Here is a 16,557-nt window from a genome sequence, read left to right as displayed (position 1 = left end):
ATCAGTCTTGGATGAAGTAACATAGTTTTCTGTCTCTATGGGTTAATACACGAAAACCTATAGAAATAATGCACTTGTCTCATGGCTTTAGCTGCCTTGGACTAATTGTAAATAAACTGAACCCTAAATAAAACTAAATCAAATTACTTATTAATTCTTAAACAAATAAGAAAAGGAAAGGTGTACTCCTGTAAATAAAATATAGAACTGTTCTTTACTATGTTATATAGGAATATTTCCTTATTCATAACTAAAGTTATATAAAAAAAACATTATATAACGTTTATGTAAAACGAAAATTCTAATCTCGATACTTTCGACAGTGTTGTAGGATAAACTTGAAAAAGCTTACGTGATATTTTATTGCTTTTATTGTAATAATAAAAGCAATAAAACTTGTACAAAACTTTTTCAAATACAGTCTGGTTAACCCTTATTCAAGTGCATAAGATAAACTTCTCACTTTATATCCTTGACAGTGATATTCACCAGAACTTGAGAACGCCACTGCGTAAAGCAATACGTGAATTAATCGTGAAAAAAAAAAAAGAACGAGAAAACACATTTACTCGTATTCGTGCTTTGCTACAGGAGTGCACACAAATGCACAAACACACAATAATATAAACGACGGATACAAATTCGTAAATACGACTGGAGCAAAATAAAACGAATTCGTGGATTATATAGTAAGAATTCCATATAACAAAATTTATTAAAATTCATTAAGAAGATTAAAATATAAAAAAAACAAATATATTATTGTGCGTTGGATAGACAATAAAAGTTTGCTTTACAATTTAACATATATTTTAATATTATTTGGTTATTAAAATTTGTTTAGTTTAAACTAAACTTGAAATCTCTACAAATTTTAGTAAGGATTCTGAATACCAAATATCACTAACATCTACCCAAGGACAACAGTGTCATATACTTAAGCACTGACAAAACAACAAAGTAATAGTTCTTTACGCATCGTGATGAAACGTACCTAAATGTAATAAATCGTGAAATTAAACCGAAAATGCTACACTTAATCACTTCAGTCTGATCATTTCTTGTTTACCAGAAAATTCCAAATCTGAACTGCGGAGAATGTAGTTACAAATACATACAGCATATTTAGAGAGGAACTGTTAAACACTGCCGGAGTATATTCTTATTATATTTTTCTTCCATGATCTTATTGAAATGTCATATTTCTGACTAAAAGGTATCATCAGTGTTAAAATGAATTAATAAAACATAAAAAACATACTTTATATTAATATGATTTTTTTATCTGATAGGTGTGATTGATTCTCACCTCGTAATGCACCAGCTCACTTGCAACGGTGTACTAGAAGGAATCCGTATCTGCCGAAAAGGATTCCCTAACAGAATGGTGTATCCAGACTTCAAACACAGGTAGAACTTGCATGCTATTTACACTTAGCAATTTAGTTGTAATTATTGAGCATCATAAGCGCAAGTGCGGTTCTTTGCATTAAATTTTGGTGGCAAAATGTTTTCATCGTCTGATGATGGTCAATAAGCACCGTTTTGCATATGAAATACAACATAATGTTCAATTCAATATATTAACCATTTACTGTGAAGTGAAATCGTGTTCGATATTTCATGGTTTGATCAGTTTTTGGGCTACAGGATGGTAGAATTTCTTTGGAAAATTTTCTCAGAGCTTCAAAATGTCTTGGTTGTTATTAACATACTTTTCGTCCAAAGGCATTCACTCTTAAAATTTAAAATTATTATTTCTATTATGATACAAGAAGTAATGTTCTTATGATAAAATCCCAGTGTAGTAACGCCCATCAAGTCAGATTTGCAGAAGGAAACGTTACAGTTTGATTCTAGTGACAGACTACAGGAAACTTTTTAAGCCTCTTTTTCAATCAATTTCCGAATTATTCGCTATTTGTAGCGTTTATCTAGTTTTTGTAAACCGAATTTTAAAATTTTCTACTAAAAAATCAATACAGTATATTAGCATACAAAAATATACTGGCCTGTTTAGCAGAGTGGATAGTGTTTTGAATGTTTTTTTTTTTTTTTAGGTTGCAGAATGAATTTTGTCGCCCGGTGTGAAACCTGATTATCAGAAGCCAAAAATATTGCTTGAAAAAGTTACGTTTGATCTCACGAGCAGGATTTCGGGATTATCTCCACTCACAGAACCAATGTACTGTGAGTTTACAACCTCTCGTGAGTAGATTCACATAAAATACTAGTTAGGATGAGTAACATGAGATAGTGGTGGTTATCTGTGATATTATGGCATTGTTATTGTCTATCCACCCTAGCTAGCTCTTCGGTGATGACAAAAAAAGTGCCAGTCTTCAGGAGAGTTCAGCCACCAAACAATTTCCGCAAAGTTATGGCTAATGAATATTGCCTACTTCCTTTGGAGAATTTGTTTGATTTCATTTAGGCCTTTGAATTTTCATTTATGTCTGAATAGAAAATGCATCAAATCAAATGCATATTACAGTACGTTCAGGAGGCACCAACGAAGTCTAAAGTGAATCTTTAAGTTTAACCACTGAAGAAAGTGATACTCATTATGAGAGATTATCCTAAAATGAATATTAGAAATAAGAGACATTTCTGACAAGCAGAATACCTAAAAGATATTACTTCAAGAAGTTTGCAACTCTTTATCAAATTTTAAAAATTCTATAAAATTTCGATAAAAAATTCGATAAAAAAAATCGAAAACTATTAAACACAACACAAAATAAATAAATCCTCTAATGATTTTTATTCGCAAGGAGAGTAGGCGAAGCTCATTTAACCCTGAATAACTTTGTAAAGATCGGAGACAGCCAACCTTCATTCTTCGCTGTTGATGACTGGCCCAAGGCTATTGATGATCATAAGCATCAGGATAGAGAGTACTCAGACAATTGTAGCCATGCCGTGGTTCCTAACACTATATACTGTCCGACGTAGTGTGAGTTCTACAGTCTATTTTCTTGAGTTGCAAGATTAGAAACTTACTTGCCTGTGTAAGAGTCAATTAACTAGAGAACCGGTGAACAACAATGTAAAAAAGTTCCTCTATTCGGCAACTACAATCGAATTTATAACTGTCCTTTTTCTGATAGTTCAGAAAAAAGAAGGGCTTTAATAAAAGGTGTCTCCTTTTATTTGTCTGCTTCTTTTCATCCTAAGTCTGTTGTGATCATATTCATTGCAAGCCGTCTTTTTACCGTTTTCCTTTGATTTCATTTTCTTCCTTTTCTACTTGTTCTAGCTTTTTTTTTCATTGTTAAACATGCTTTTGAAATTTCTTTTTCCGTGTTTGCTATCCATTAATTTACTGCCGCTTTGTATAGTCTTCATTTCTGATCTTATCAAATTTTGTGTTCTCGCAAATTTGTTATGTTTTTTATTTTATAAAAACTGGTCGCATTACACTTTTATATATACTTGTCGTAGTTACAATATTTACATTCTTATTTTTCCATATTGTTCTGTTTAAATATCCAAAAATGCTGTTTGCATTAAGTGACTGCGCTTTTATGAGTAATCAGAATTCCTAAGTATTTAATATTCATCACTTGTTTTATTATTTTTCTGTTTTTTCTAACCTACGCCCATTATTTGTTTCTTAATCACAAGTGTTTTGGGACTTTTTTATATTAATATTTCTAAATTATAATTTTGGTAGATAGCTTGGAAATAAAATACTTCTCCTTGTAAAATATATGTAAAACAATGCACAGATATTACTGTATTTGTGCATTATTACTTAATTTCAAAGTTCAAGCACCATATTTTCACATTTCTCCTCCCCAAAGGAGAAATAAGAAAATAACGAGAGTGTGTTGTTCAGTTTTCGCTATTCCATGCTACTGAGTTGTGAACTTCTAATCTCTAGAAGGCTTGTTTGCTTCTAACAATTTAAAGGCGTCATAGCTATCAAATACTAATTTCAAGACTTAGTCACTTTTAATTTAAAGGAATCAATATTTCAAATATCATATTTTTATAATTTTAATCTTGGAGCATTTTTAAAACCGCTTGTTTATTATTTTAATATTTTATATAAAAATATTTTGATTCATTACAGCATTATTTTTTTTTTGCTATTTTGGTTTTTAGAGGCTGCAGTTTAGATTAATTAGCATGTTAATATTTTTTTCTTGATTAATTACAGAATTTTAATTTGAAGGGAATTTATTTTCAATCAAATTCAATACAAAAATAGAAAATTCAAGTGTAACTAATGCACAATTTTTTTTAGTTTTTGCTGTAACTTTTTTAGAATTTTTAATGTTTATTTCAATGTAAATCTTTTTTACTTTTGATATTTTAATAATGGAATAAATTACTTTTTACGAAATTTTCATTTTCTTGGTTTTTAATATGAAGTGTTATACGCTTTATATCATAACAGAGAAAAGCAGCATGCTATCCCTATTTTTTTTCTATGATTCAACAAGAAATGAAAGTTACTTGCAATGCACAATATTCAGTAGTCGAAATTTACAAACTTCAATTCATTTATTTTACCTCAAAATCGTTTCCATTACTTTCTGAATCTGCATCAGAATTCTCTTCACCTTCACTTCCACTGATGTATGCATTCAATGGACAATTTACTACTGTTTATTTGTCTTTTTTTTTTTTTTTGCTATCTCATGTCAAATATGGGAGATTTTGAGGTTAGACGAGCAGTTCTTAGAACTAAAATTGAACTGACGTTCTTCTTAATTCTCAAATGAATTAAATGGCACTCGATTTAATTTAATTTAAATGTTTCAGTGAAACATGGTTACATACCTGTTTAAATCAAAGTTGTAGAAGAAGTATTGTCAAACCATTTATTAATATTAAAGAAAATGAAACAAATAGGATTATTAGCCTAGAAAGGTTGGAATATCCTCCCAAAGATAACGGCGCTTTCAAATTACTAAACTTGTTGGATCGCAAAAATAAGTGGATTAAAATGAAAGCATATATGTTATCTTATTCTTTGCAACAGACGATTAGTTATCCTTGTTACTGAATCACAGAATAAAAACGAATGCCAACATCTGTTGTACAAAAACTGCACTATCTGTTATATAATTAAAAAGAACTAGTAAATTTAAAGTGGATAAGACATGCATAGGCTTTTTGTTGTTTCTTCGATATAAATATTTCATAATGAGATTATTTCATCACTTCTGGAAACCCAAAGAATAAAACAAAACAAAAAAAAATACATTTTCTCGGTTTCAAAACTTGTGTTGAAACTTGTGGCTGAAAATTTTTAATTTAAAATGAGCACGTGTTTCCTGTTACCTAAAAATAACCTTAAAATAGAAAAAAAAAACGTAGTAAGTCTAACAAAAGTTTATAAATGTAAAAATGATTCTCCAATATTCGATCTGCTTCCTGAATTAATAAAAGTAGAAGATGAAACTTTGGTATATGGTTGTACCAAGGATGATTTATCGTCTGGATGCTGGTAAATTTCTTGTCTTCCACTGGTGTCATTAGATGTACGTGGTGGGAGATAATTGAGGATTAGTTGATCCACGATTTCCACTGACAATACCAAAAAAAATTATTAAAAGGATGTAAAACCCATGTTTTGCTCGTAATATGCATACTATTGTTATATTATGAACCGTGCCTATTTGCCTCAGTGGCTATTAAAATCTAAAATTCTTTAACGGAATGCTGCATTCAATTGATGGAAGCGAAGTGAACTACGTATTATTTTGCATACACATGATAACCGCTTCAACCATAGCCTACACGCATGTCGTAAATTATTAACATTAGAGTTTCACATAATTACTGTTTATCTAGTAACAACAACTATAATGTCCATTATTATCGATGTGAAACAGGTAAAAATCTCAGAAGAGCATTTCTGATACAGTCAATTACATTCTGTTATAGTTTCTCCTCTCTTTTTTTCCTCCAGATACACAATACTGGCCCCCAATGCTAGTCCCCAAGGATTTGTAGATGCAAAAAAAATTACGGAAAATGTTCTTGACGCCATTCAGCTAGAAGCCAACGATTACCGATTGGGTCATACAAAGGTATTGTAGGCGTGGAATACCCTAACCCTTTCCCTATACCAAAATATTGAGGCAACCGGTTTTTCTGTGAATTCCCAACGCCAAGGGTAAGACTGTGTTTAAAAAAAATCATGCCACCTATAAACGAAAAAAGGAATGTCTTGGAAAACATCTATAGAAACCTATATTACAAGTCCTAAATCCTACCTTTGATGTTCCTTCCTATGAAATATCCCATTTCCTGCCCCTCCTCCTCCCCCAAATCCCAACTCAGATATTGTTGTAATTTAATTTCAGCATGGCATGTTTCAGATAGCGACAATAAACAGGAACTTACTTTTACTTTGGGAATAAATTTACCTAAATGCCCTAAAATATCTATTGATAATTAATAGCAAGATTCATTTACATTACTTTTTTTCTTTTCTTCTTTCATTCCTTTTTCGGAAAACATTTTTCCATAAATGAATAAGTCATTATATAAACTTTTTTTTTTACTTTGAGAAGAAACAATATGAATCGAAATGGAAAACCAACCATAAATATGATGACGCCATATATACGGCACCATTTTGAAGATATTAAATCAATTGATGCTGTTAATCTTCCATTTATGAATTACTGCTGAATAGAAAATATTAATAGATATTTTCTCTTTCTGTTTCTGATTTTTTGAAAAATATCAAGCGTCATAATGGAAATAAAACTGGAGACTTTCTGGTTCTGCTGTGGATATAGTAAATAAAAACATCCAACTACTGACCTGCCAAATCTCCGTGGAAGTGATGTTAATAAATCTTTTTCAGAGACAATAATACAGTTTTAGAATTTATCAGGATCTTCTTTTAAAAAATAAACAAATAAAATAACGTTTTCCGTTCACAAACCAATTAATCGATTATTTGGAGGAAAACTTTGGTTTACGTTGCCCTACGAGAGTAAGATTTTTAACTGGTAAAAAATAATCCCAAATCTCTATTAATTATACTAAATTATCTGTTTTAACTGAACCTACTATACTAATTCTTAGAACTTTTCAGCTCGAAACTTCCGAATTATATTGTTATGTTTCTTAATAAATATTTATATATTCCTAAAGTAAAGGTAAATTCTCTTGTCATTAAACAATATTCCATTTCCAACCCTGTCCTTTCAACAGTGAAGTCCAAAATCAAGATTAGAGAAAGACGTAGAATAGAATAGAACATAGCCCTGTGTATCCATACCTTTTCCTCCCAACTTAGTAACAACTTATAAGCTGTTTCGTTCTACTTCCTCAGGTCTTACCCTGAAAATTAGAGAAACAATTACCTATCGTTGTTGTCAAACCTGTCATAAGAAGTAGATGTAGAAACCAAAACCTATTGTATTAATTCCTTCGAATGATTAAGAAATATTAAAAAAGTCTTTAAAATGTGATTCATACGTAAGATGTAACGCGGTGCCTAGTTATAGAATGATTTTAATTAGCTCCGTGAATATCAAAAAATATATAAACTTTTTAAAAAATAATGTTAAAATTATTTAAAAGCTGCTATGATTTTAACAGCAATGAACAAAATAAGTACCGCATTTACCTCTTCGTATGAAGTCTAAACCTTCCCAACCATCCTCATTCCATCCTCTTAGCGTGTAGACGTTGAATTTCCTTATTTACCTAATGTGATTAGAAATTCACTGTCAATCCTACAGGTGTCGTGTTATTGCACGAATAATGTGTAGATTCCTCATCCTATCCTTTCCCTAGATATGCTATCCTTGCTCCCAATGCTGTACCCAAAGGTTTCGTGGATGCTAAGAATGTAACAGAAAAGATTCTGGATGCAATCCAGCTGGATGCTAATGAATTTCGTTATGGACATACCAAGGCATGTATTCATAGCAAAGATTATTCCTTTTTTGTTTTTGTAGTGAGTTACTCAAGCAGATATAGGGGTTGACGCTCTCCGGGATCAAAGACGGAGTTCGTTTATGAGGGTAAGTTTTCTGTGGCACCCATCCTAAGTTTCAACAAATGTTGCAGCTGTGAATAAATAAGCTAAGATTGCGAATCTTTTTAATCACAGCTGGCTACTCTCCATTCCGCCTTACATGTTGCTTGCCTCAATCGTCCTGAAAGTCCCCATCCCCAATGTGAAATGTATTGTAAGTAATATGAGCACACTAAGGGTGTGATGTGAAATGCCAAATCAATGTGAATGCCTCGACATCTTTCCGGTGTGACAACTTACGTATTCCCTCCCAAGATCATTCCCCTCCCATCCCGATATGTGTTTTCTTTCTTTCTTTCTTTCATCGACCTTATTTGTGTTGTACTGTGCTGGTAATTTGTGTATTACCAGTTAACCGGATGTGTCCATTTTACCTGACTCAAAGCCTGGCTTCTGTTACGCTTTCTTTCATCATTTTCTCTGTCTTATCTGTCTCTCTTTTACTGTGTTTGTATGTGTGTGCTATACTTGTGCTGCTGATAATTCGTCTATAATTATCAGCTGTTGAGATGTGTTCACTTGTATCATCAAACTTAGTATGTGTGTGCTTTTACATTTGTTATCCTTGCCTTCTATCTGTCCGATATTCGTGCTTATTTATGTTCGATTATTCCTTCATTATCGGCAATCTGTTTATTTTAAAACTGCCTGTATCATAAGTTTTCTGGCTTATGTAAACTAAGTTTGTATTGCTTAGTGATGAGATATATTTCTAATCTAAATTTCTTCAAACTAATACCAATTTTATCTGCATTTTTGCTCTATTAATATCACGTGATTAATTATGCAATTAACAAATGAAAGTTTTAAAGAATATCTCCCCATTAACAACCAAATCAAATTTTCGCCTTCGATGCGTACCCAACAAATTATTTATCGGGAAATTCCTTTTTGAGGAATTTTCAGTAGTTGAATTCAAGTGAAAATCGCGAACTACAAGAGACACTTAACGATTCTAAACTCAAGGGCTTGCTCAAATCGAGATAGATAACACTGATATCATCGGGAAAAAAAAATATCCCGCAGTAACTAAACACCTTTCCAAATTCGTAGTTTTGAATTAGTTGTTTATTGAAACTTGTGGGTAAGAAAGTAAATTTCGTACAAGCCTCTGATACGATAAAAGAAAAATTTTAAATATAAAAATTCAAGGAAATCTAATTTCGTCAAAACAGCAAAAAAATAATTCTAAATACAATCATATTATTACTATATATTTACTAAATTACTAAGTATTTACAAATCCTAAATATTAAATATAGTTGATAAATGGCGTAATCGTGTTCAAATTGTGAAAACAATTATGACATTATGCATCATTCGGTAATTTGATATCTTCATAATTCGATCCTTTGTCATGAGAGGAAAAGATTTTCGTAATCCTGTATTTCAAATTATATATGAAACATTACTTTAAATTCTAGGATCAAAGTTGGGTAGCTTCTTTTCCAATATACACGGACTTTATTCATTAATTAAATTTGGATTTTCGTATTATTCTATCACATGCCCAAGAAAGGATTAGAGAGTAAAAATTAAAGAATATTTTAAGTCATCGCCTGACCGAAATGTAATATTCAGAAATGTAGTATTATCTCAGATAGGATACATATTTTCATAATAGTGAAATATTAATCTATTAATCCACTTCATTAGAAGTATTAACGATAACACAATATACAATTATAATTAGGTACTTTGAATTATGAGCATTTTGTAAATCACTATGATTTTCGAAATGTTCTGGGTGTGCATTCTTAAATTCCATATAAAATTCTAACCAACTAATTTGATTAACATGAGTTGTATATGTGCTGATTTTGTAAAATGTTTTCCTGCTATATATTTTCAATTTTGGTATTTATCATACCCTTTGTTTCTTGTTTCTTTTGCTTATCTTTCAAATATTTATACCAACTATGGCATGTGAGATAAAGTTTGTCGTTATATTTATTACATGTTTTATGTTAAGTTACCCTTAAAGCATGGTTCAGTGTGCATAAAAAAATATGCATGGTGTGTTGAATTGTGTGCGCGTATGTGTTGATACTTTGGTTTTGTGTTAATAAGTTAACTTGTGGAGATAGTGTATATATATATCTATCATTTCCTTATCTTTCTGCACCGCCTGTTCCTTTCACAGATATGCCATCCTTGCAGCTTTCGTCTTAAGGGATGGATTTGTAGAAGCCAGAGTAGCAACACAAAGGTTGCTGGAAGTCATTAATCTGGAACCTACAGAGTATCGACTCGGAGAAACCAAGGTATGTTCAAGGTATAAAAAACAGGACAAGGACAGCTGGCCGTACATCAGAGCGAAACAGCAGTCTTACAAAAATATCTTACGCATAAGTTGGATTGCAAACCTTCTTCTGTTATAAAGGATTACCATACACTGGACTTCAAAGAAAGTATACTTCAAGCGAATGCTTCAATGGAATCATCTGTGACATTAGAAACACATTCAAAACGTAATTTCCATTTAGTAAAGTAATCGAAATTGCCGTCATAAATTATTTCCATAACAGAAAACGCTCTCGTTCTTCATAAATTTGAAAGTGTTTCTGAATATCTTTTTTTTTACATTAGAAAAACTTTACTAATAAGTGCTAAACGCTTTGTCTTTCTCGCTCTTTCTTCCAAGACAAAATGTCAAATTGATTCTGCCATAAAAATGATGAGCAAATAAGGAAACTATACACAACCATAATATTATCATCATTCATAAAGTTAACTCTTGTTTTTAACTAAGAGTCAGATTAAAAATAAACATTAATTTCCTTTCTGTTCTATTTAATGTTATTTTAAATTTTTTAAGAATTCGTTTTTCCCGCCTTAACAAAAATAAAATTACACTAATTAACATTTTAAATCAATTACATCAATTTAAAATAAAATTTTATTGATGTAATAAAATTTTATTGATGATACTGATATTTATAAATATTTTACTAAAAATGCAATTAACTATGTGTGTGTGATTTAATTTTATAGTTTAGTGAATCTCTGGGATATGGTTTCGTAAGAAAACCTCTCCAAATTGAGAAAGCGAAAATATCTACAGTACTGCTCTAACTTTATATATAGAATGATGACTAATAACTATCACTTTGACGGTTAAATAGCCAAGGGGTATATCATAAGAGAGAGAGAGAGAGAGAGAGAGAGAGAGAGAGAGAGAGAGAGAGTGAGAGAGTGAAATGATTAAATCTTCTATATCAAACCAATCATCACCTGCTCCCTTCAAAAGAAAAAGAGAGAAAGACTTAATTTCACTTATTTAGTTAGTCATTACTTAGAATGAAAGCGCATACATGAAAACATAAGATGCATGGAATAAGAACAGTTCTGTTCTTAGAAGTCCCAAGTAATGAGCCTTAACAGCAACAACCAGTTAGTTGTTGCTGTTAACAACCTTACCAACCAGTAGTTCTAATATTAGATTCAGAACTTATATCTTCATGGACTCATTTGAAGGAAGTGTATAGCCAATTTTTCAGTTTTTGACTTTTAACATTTACATACAAAAACCACTCACAGCATAACTAAAGCTCACAATTATTTCTCTACTTGTGAATTCCACACCTGACTTCAAGAACGAAATTCCACATGAACTTCTCAGCAGTTATCTCCACTGCACAAGAAAATTCTACTCCTTAGCAGGATTTTGAAGAACAGCCGACTCGCTTTCAATTGAGTCCGTAGTGGTAATAATAATAATGATAATAATAATAATAGTAGTATTGAAGCTGCAAACCAAGTAGACAATGCATGGTGAACGTACTGAATTGGTATTTTAGTTGTTCGTACTAATTGAAATGTCTTTTAATATTCGTCTGACTCCAATACCGCACAACCAAACCTTATACCTTTGCATGCAAGTAGTGTGAACTCCCTATAACCTTGTTTTGTGTTGTTTACCCCTTTCCTTGTAGATACACCATCCTCTGTGCCAAAGCTGTCACCAAAGGATTTGTAGAAGCTCGAGCAGCCACGGAAAAGATTCTAAAAGCAATTAATATCGATACTAATGAGTATCGGTTTGGTGAAAATAAGGTACGATAGAATAGTTAAGCAATCTGCTTGAAGTTAATTTTTTTCTTTTTTTAAGAAACTACCACAACATTCAAATCCAATTTTGGATTTACTTATTCAATATCTATCTGCCTAGTTTTTCTGTTAATTTCTGGATATAATAATAGTAGATATTTACGATAGATATTAGCGATAATCTGACCACCAAGAGATTATATTTTAAGAAATGCTGCTTTTGTAATAACTTAAATGCACGCTTTGCACTACAGCTTATTATAAATCACTTATCCATGTTGGATATTGGCGCCATCTGGTATGCAGTAAATAACTGAATTGTAGATTCAAAATAAAATTATATTAAACAGGGATTTATAACAAATTATTTTCGTGGACAAACAACAGAAAATGCTTAAAAGAAAATGCATAATTTCTATGCAAGCTTAGGCTAAATGGCTTTTCTTCAATGCATTCTTTCTCTCACGTAAATTTCCAACGCAGAATTTTTTCCCCTTCTGAGCTTTGAAGTGACTGCAACTTCTTCAAATCAACCAGCAATACTTATAATTTCCTTTCTCTCTGACTTGTTTAGTCAAATGTTAACCTTGCTCCCTCGTCCCTTTATGTCTGTTTTTGCAAAAAACTTTATGTGAGCAAAGCACACTGCTCGATGTTTTTTTTTTTTGTTTGTTTGTTATTTTTTTCCAGCCTGCTTCAATAACATTTGCTCTTTAAGGAAAGGTAAGTCGCATGCTATAACCAGTAAGCGCATTGTTGTCGCTTCTTTTGCTCAATTGTCACATAGATCTGGAAATATTTACAGGTAAGTTTTTGTATTAAACGAATAATTTTTAAATAATAGTTTAAAAATCTTTAATAATTTAAGATTTATAAGATTTTTATGTAAGAGTTTGATTCCCTTATTTTAATATGTTTTTTTTTTTTCATTTTTTCAGTTTATTTTGAAATAAATTATATTTTAAAAGAAATAAAAATAATCTATTTGAAATATTGAATACTGCATTAGTAGAGTGAAGCTTGAATTATCCAAGGAGGGGGGGGGGAATCATACAGGACATTACGTTGTGATGCTCTGTATGATAATCCAATTAGATTGAGTACTCAGTTAATGTGCAAAATGTTCTGTTTTAATTTCCTTTCTGGATAGAAGTTAGAAAGAGTAATATTTGATCTCAAATTAAGAGCAAAATAATAATAATAATAAATCATACGAAGGGATGTTATCTGCTTACAAATAAATAAGCCTCCCGCCACACACACACACACGATGTATAAAAAATAGAAATTTGATGACAGTTATAAATAAGTTCTCTGTATGCATTACTGATAATGAAATTAATGAAACACAAATGAAACATTCTTATTTCCCTAATATCTTCTCGAAGCAAGCTCCACTTGTACAAATGCAGCAGTTTCAGAATCATGCCATACGTTTATATAACATGGGAAAATGCGTTATTTTGTAACGAAATTAGAATACAGGTTTATATAATATCAAATTTAAAATTAATGTTTAAAATTAATATTTAAAATAATAAAATTTCCATATTCAAAAGATGACATTATGAAGAAGCGAATCATTTGCTTAGAAAATATGTGAATTTTTCCAAACTTAAAAACGACACACCTTAACATATTTTAAATCAGTCAAAATGGTTAAAATATTCCAATAATTGCTGATGTCTAATGCACATGATATTTCACTGTTGATATTTCCAAGGCATTTGATCAAGTTTGTCACTTGAACTTCTTACCAAGTTACCATCTTATGATATTCTTCCATCCGTTTGTGAATGGATGGTCAGTTTTCTCTCCATCTGGTCGTTTATTGCGAGTCATAGTGCATGATTTTCTATCATCAGATTTTTCAGTTAATGCTGATGTACCCTAGGATTCATTCTAATCATGAAGACAGTACTCTTCACTCCTTATTTTCATTTTCAAATCATTGTAATGCGCGGTAATTTACGCTTTAAGATATTCTTTAACACTGATCTCCTGGGGCGAGGATAACCTGGTGCAGTTAATGCACTTCGTATTAAGGTATGCCCCCCCCCCCAAAAAAAGGCAATCTTGTCTCATTTCCATATCTTTTCTCCCCTCACGTCTGACAATATTCTTCTTGCCAGATGGGAGCAGTTTTCTCTTCTTGGGTTAACTCTCACATCTAAATTATCCTGGCATAAGCACATCAGGTCCATAGTCTCAAAAAAAAAAAAAAAAATCCCGCTACTCTTTTTCGTTCCTAACAGTACTTCTCTTCTGTTCAACTCCGGTATCTTCTGAAGTTCAAATCCACCTAACCTTAGAATCCTGTTCCCACACAGGTGATGCGTCTAAGATCTCCTTCAGAATTCTTGACTGTATTTAGAAGTGATCAGTTCGTCTAAATGATGATTCCTTCCTCACGGACTCTTTGCAGTTGCTTTCCCATAGACGCTCTGTTGCTGCATGATGTCTCTTCTATAGGTATTTCCAGATCACTGAACTGGTCTCTACCATTCCTCCACTTTCTTCGAATCATATACGAATAGGAGCAGCTCCCAGTAAACCCTCATTATGTTAACTTCAACTTCTACCGTTCAACTCCAAACTTTTCGAACCAACTTCTCATCCCCCCAACTTCATTCCCTACACTTCTGCTCTTTGGAACAGTCTTCTCTAATGTTTTCTCAATTTCTTACCAATGTTTTTCTCAATTATTACAACATTCAGGTCTTTAAAAACGGAGAAACAAATTTCTTTCTTTCTTCTAACCAATTACCCACACATGATAGTGCCGTGTGTGGGCACTAATTGTTTTGAAAGTAATTGGCTTAATGTAGAATATCATCGCATACGTTAAAAATACTTCTAATGATTATGCAACAGCGATATATTGAATCAGATAAAGAAACAAACAAAACATTTTCCACTTCATATTAATCTATGAAAAGTTTCGAAACTACTGTTCTATTTTTTTTTGTTGTTGTTGCTCGAGTAAGTAAACGTTTCCCTTTTTCTTTTTTAAAAGATATTTAGCACAATAGCCACATCAAGCCAAACTAAATAAGGTTGCAAAGAATAAGACAATATTGCATTACAAGATATCTATTGGAATTTGCAATCAACTATTTTTTTCAATTTTTCTGATAATGACATCTTTATATACGGATACAACTTTATAAAAAAGGGGGTTCAGAAAAATATGATGATATAATCCTGTTTAATTATTTGAGTATATGCACAGTGAATATACTATTTTATGAAATTAATGAAGATTAAGATATTGTTTCTGTTTTTTTTCTTTTCTTTTTCTTTTCTTTTTTTTTCTTTTTTTTTTTTTTGTAACGATGAATTAACTTATAAGAATATTTCGAAATAAAGTTTTTTCTTCAAAGTGTTTATTTGTTGGCCATATCACCCCGACATGGTGCTGTTGTGTCGCATGTTCTGTGACCTTTCATGCGTGCGGTCATCGTAAAAAATATTCTTTTGAGACCTTTCGGGCTATTTTTTTATATATATATACGAGAAATAGTATCTTTCAAATGTTTCATTAAAGCCTAAAAAAAATAATGTACCGGTACTTAAATGAAATATGAAGTGGTGTGGATTAAGTCTACGTCTATACCAGTTTTAAATTTATGATCATCAGTGGAAATTTTAGTCAGAAGTCCTAAGACACTGCTAAGATCATCAAACCGAAATCACATACAGGTACGACTCGGTTTACGCTTGGATTAGGTTTCTGAGATTTCCGGCATAAACTGAAGCAAAACTATAATGGGAACATTATAGTTTTGAAACATGAAGTTCCGTTTCAAGATTTTCAGTGATCAACGAAAAATACTTGAAAAAAGTTTTATTTTATGAAATTTACGTAATGAAATTGTATAATGTTTAAGAAAAATAAAGAAATTTTATTGCTTAAAAAACGAGAGAATAGATGTCTGTTTGGATTTCTTCTTTTTTGATAAGTTATAGTTTGGCTACCGAACTTTCTCAATTTCTCACTTAATGGATGAGTCCTGCTCCCATTAAGGGAGCAGAGTTGCTACAGAAGATCTCACATCCCTTATTAATAAAAGCAATAGCTTTTTGCATCGATTTCACTGTTAGTATCCTAACAGGCATTGCGGTCAGCTTCACTTTTCTCTGTGTCGTCTTTGGACAGTAGTTCAATTAGCTCTTCTAAATCTCCCATTGAAAGCTCCCGTCTTCACCATGACTCTCAAGGAGTTGGAAATTAATTGGAAATTCATTGCAGCTGTAATATCATTCCTAGCTGTTTCTCCTGACATTTTAACATTATGAATTATTCTGTTTTTGAATAAAAAAAACCATCCTCTACTAGCAGCACAATCATTAGAATCATCCTTTTCACCGCTTAACTGATCAAAAAAAAAAAAAAAAGATTTTACTTTATATCTGATAAGTGATTTTGTTAGAAGATGACGCTGGGTCCTTTCATCAATCCACTGGACAAGCAACTTTTCCATTTTTTC

At 31.5% G+C, this 16,557-nt stretch overlaps 1 protein-coding gene across 25 annotated transcripts in view; it reads left to right on the top strand.

The window, feature by feature from the left end:
• Positions 1-16,557, top strand: part of LOC150097195 (myosin heavy chain, muscle-like) — a 136,852-nt gene that overhangs the window by 70,801 nt on the left and 49,494 nt on the right. For 13 of the 25 annotated variants that reach the window (XM_090407175.1, XM_090407167.1, XM_090407176.1 and 10 more), the window contains 2 exons: positions 1,293-1,410; positions 5,927-6,047. In XM_090407175.1, the coding sequence (XP_090263301.1) occupies positions 1,293-1,410; positions 5,927-6,047 (239 nt within the window). Of the gene's footprint in view, positions 1-1,292; positions 1,411-5,926; positions 6,048-7,773; positions 7,895-11,952; positions 12,074-16,557 lie in introns of all 25 variants that reach the window. The other 12 variants (XM_090407177.1, XM_090407185.1, XM_090407178.1 and 9 more) reach the window with 2 other exon arrangements.

The sequence above is a fragment of the Typopeltis vanoorti genome, chromosome 17, assembly GCF_054136105.1.
Source record: "Typopeltis vanoorti isolate ZY-2024b chromosome 17, IOZ_Tvanoo_1.0, whole genome shotgun sequence".
Classification (NCBI taxonomy): domain Eukaryota; kingdom Metazoa; phylum Arthropoda; class Arachnida; order Uropygi; family Thelyphonidae; genus Typopeltis; species Typopeltis vanoorti.
Note: the sequence above shows the minus strand (reverse complement) of the source record. Positions and strands in the feature narration are given on the sequence as shown.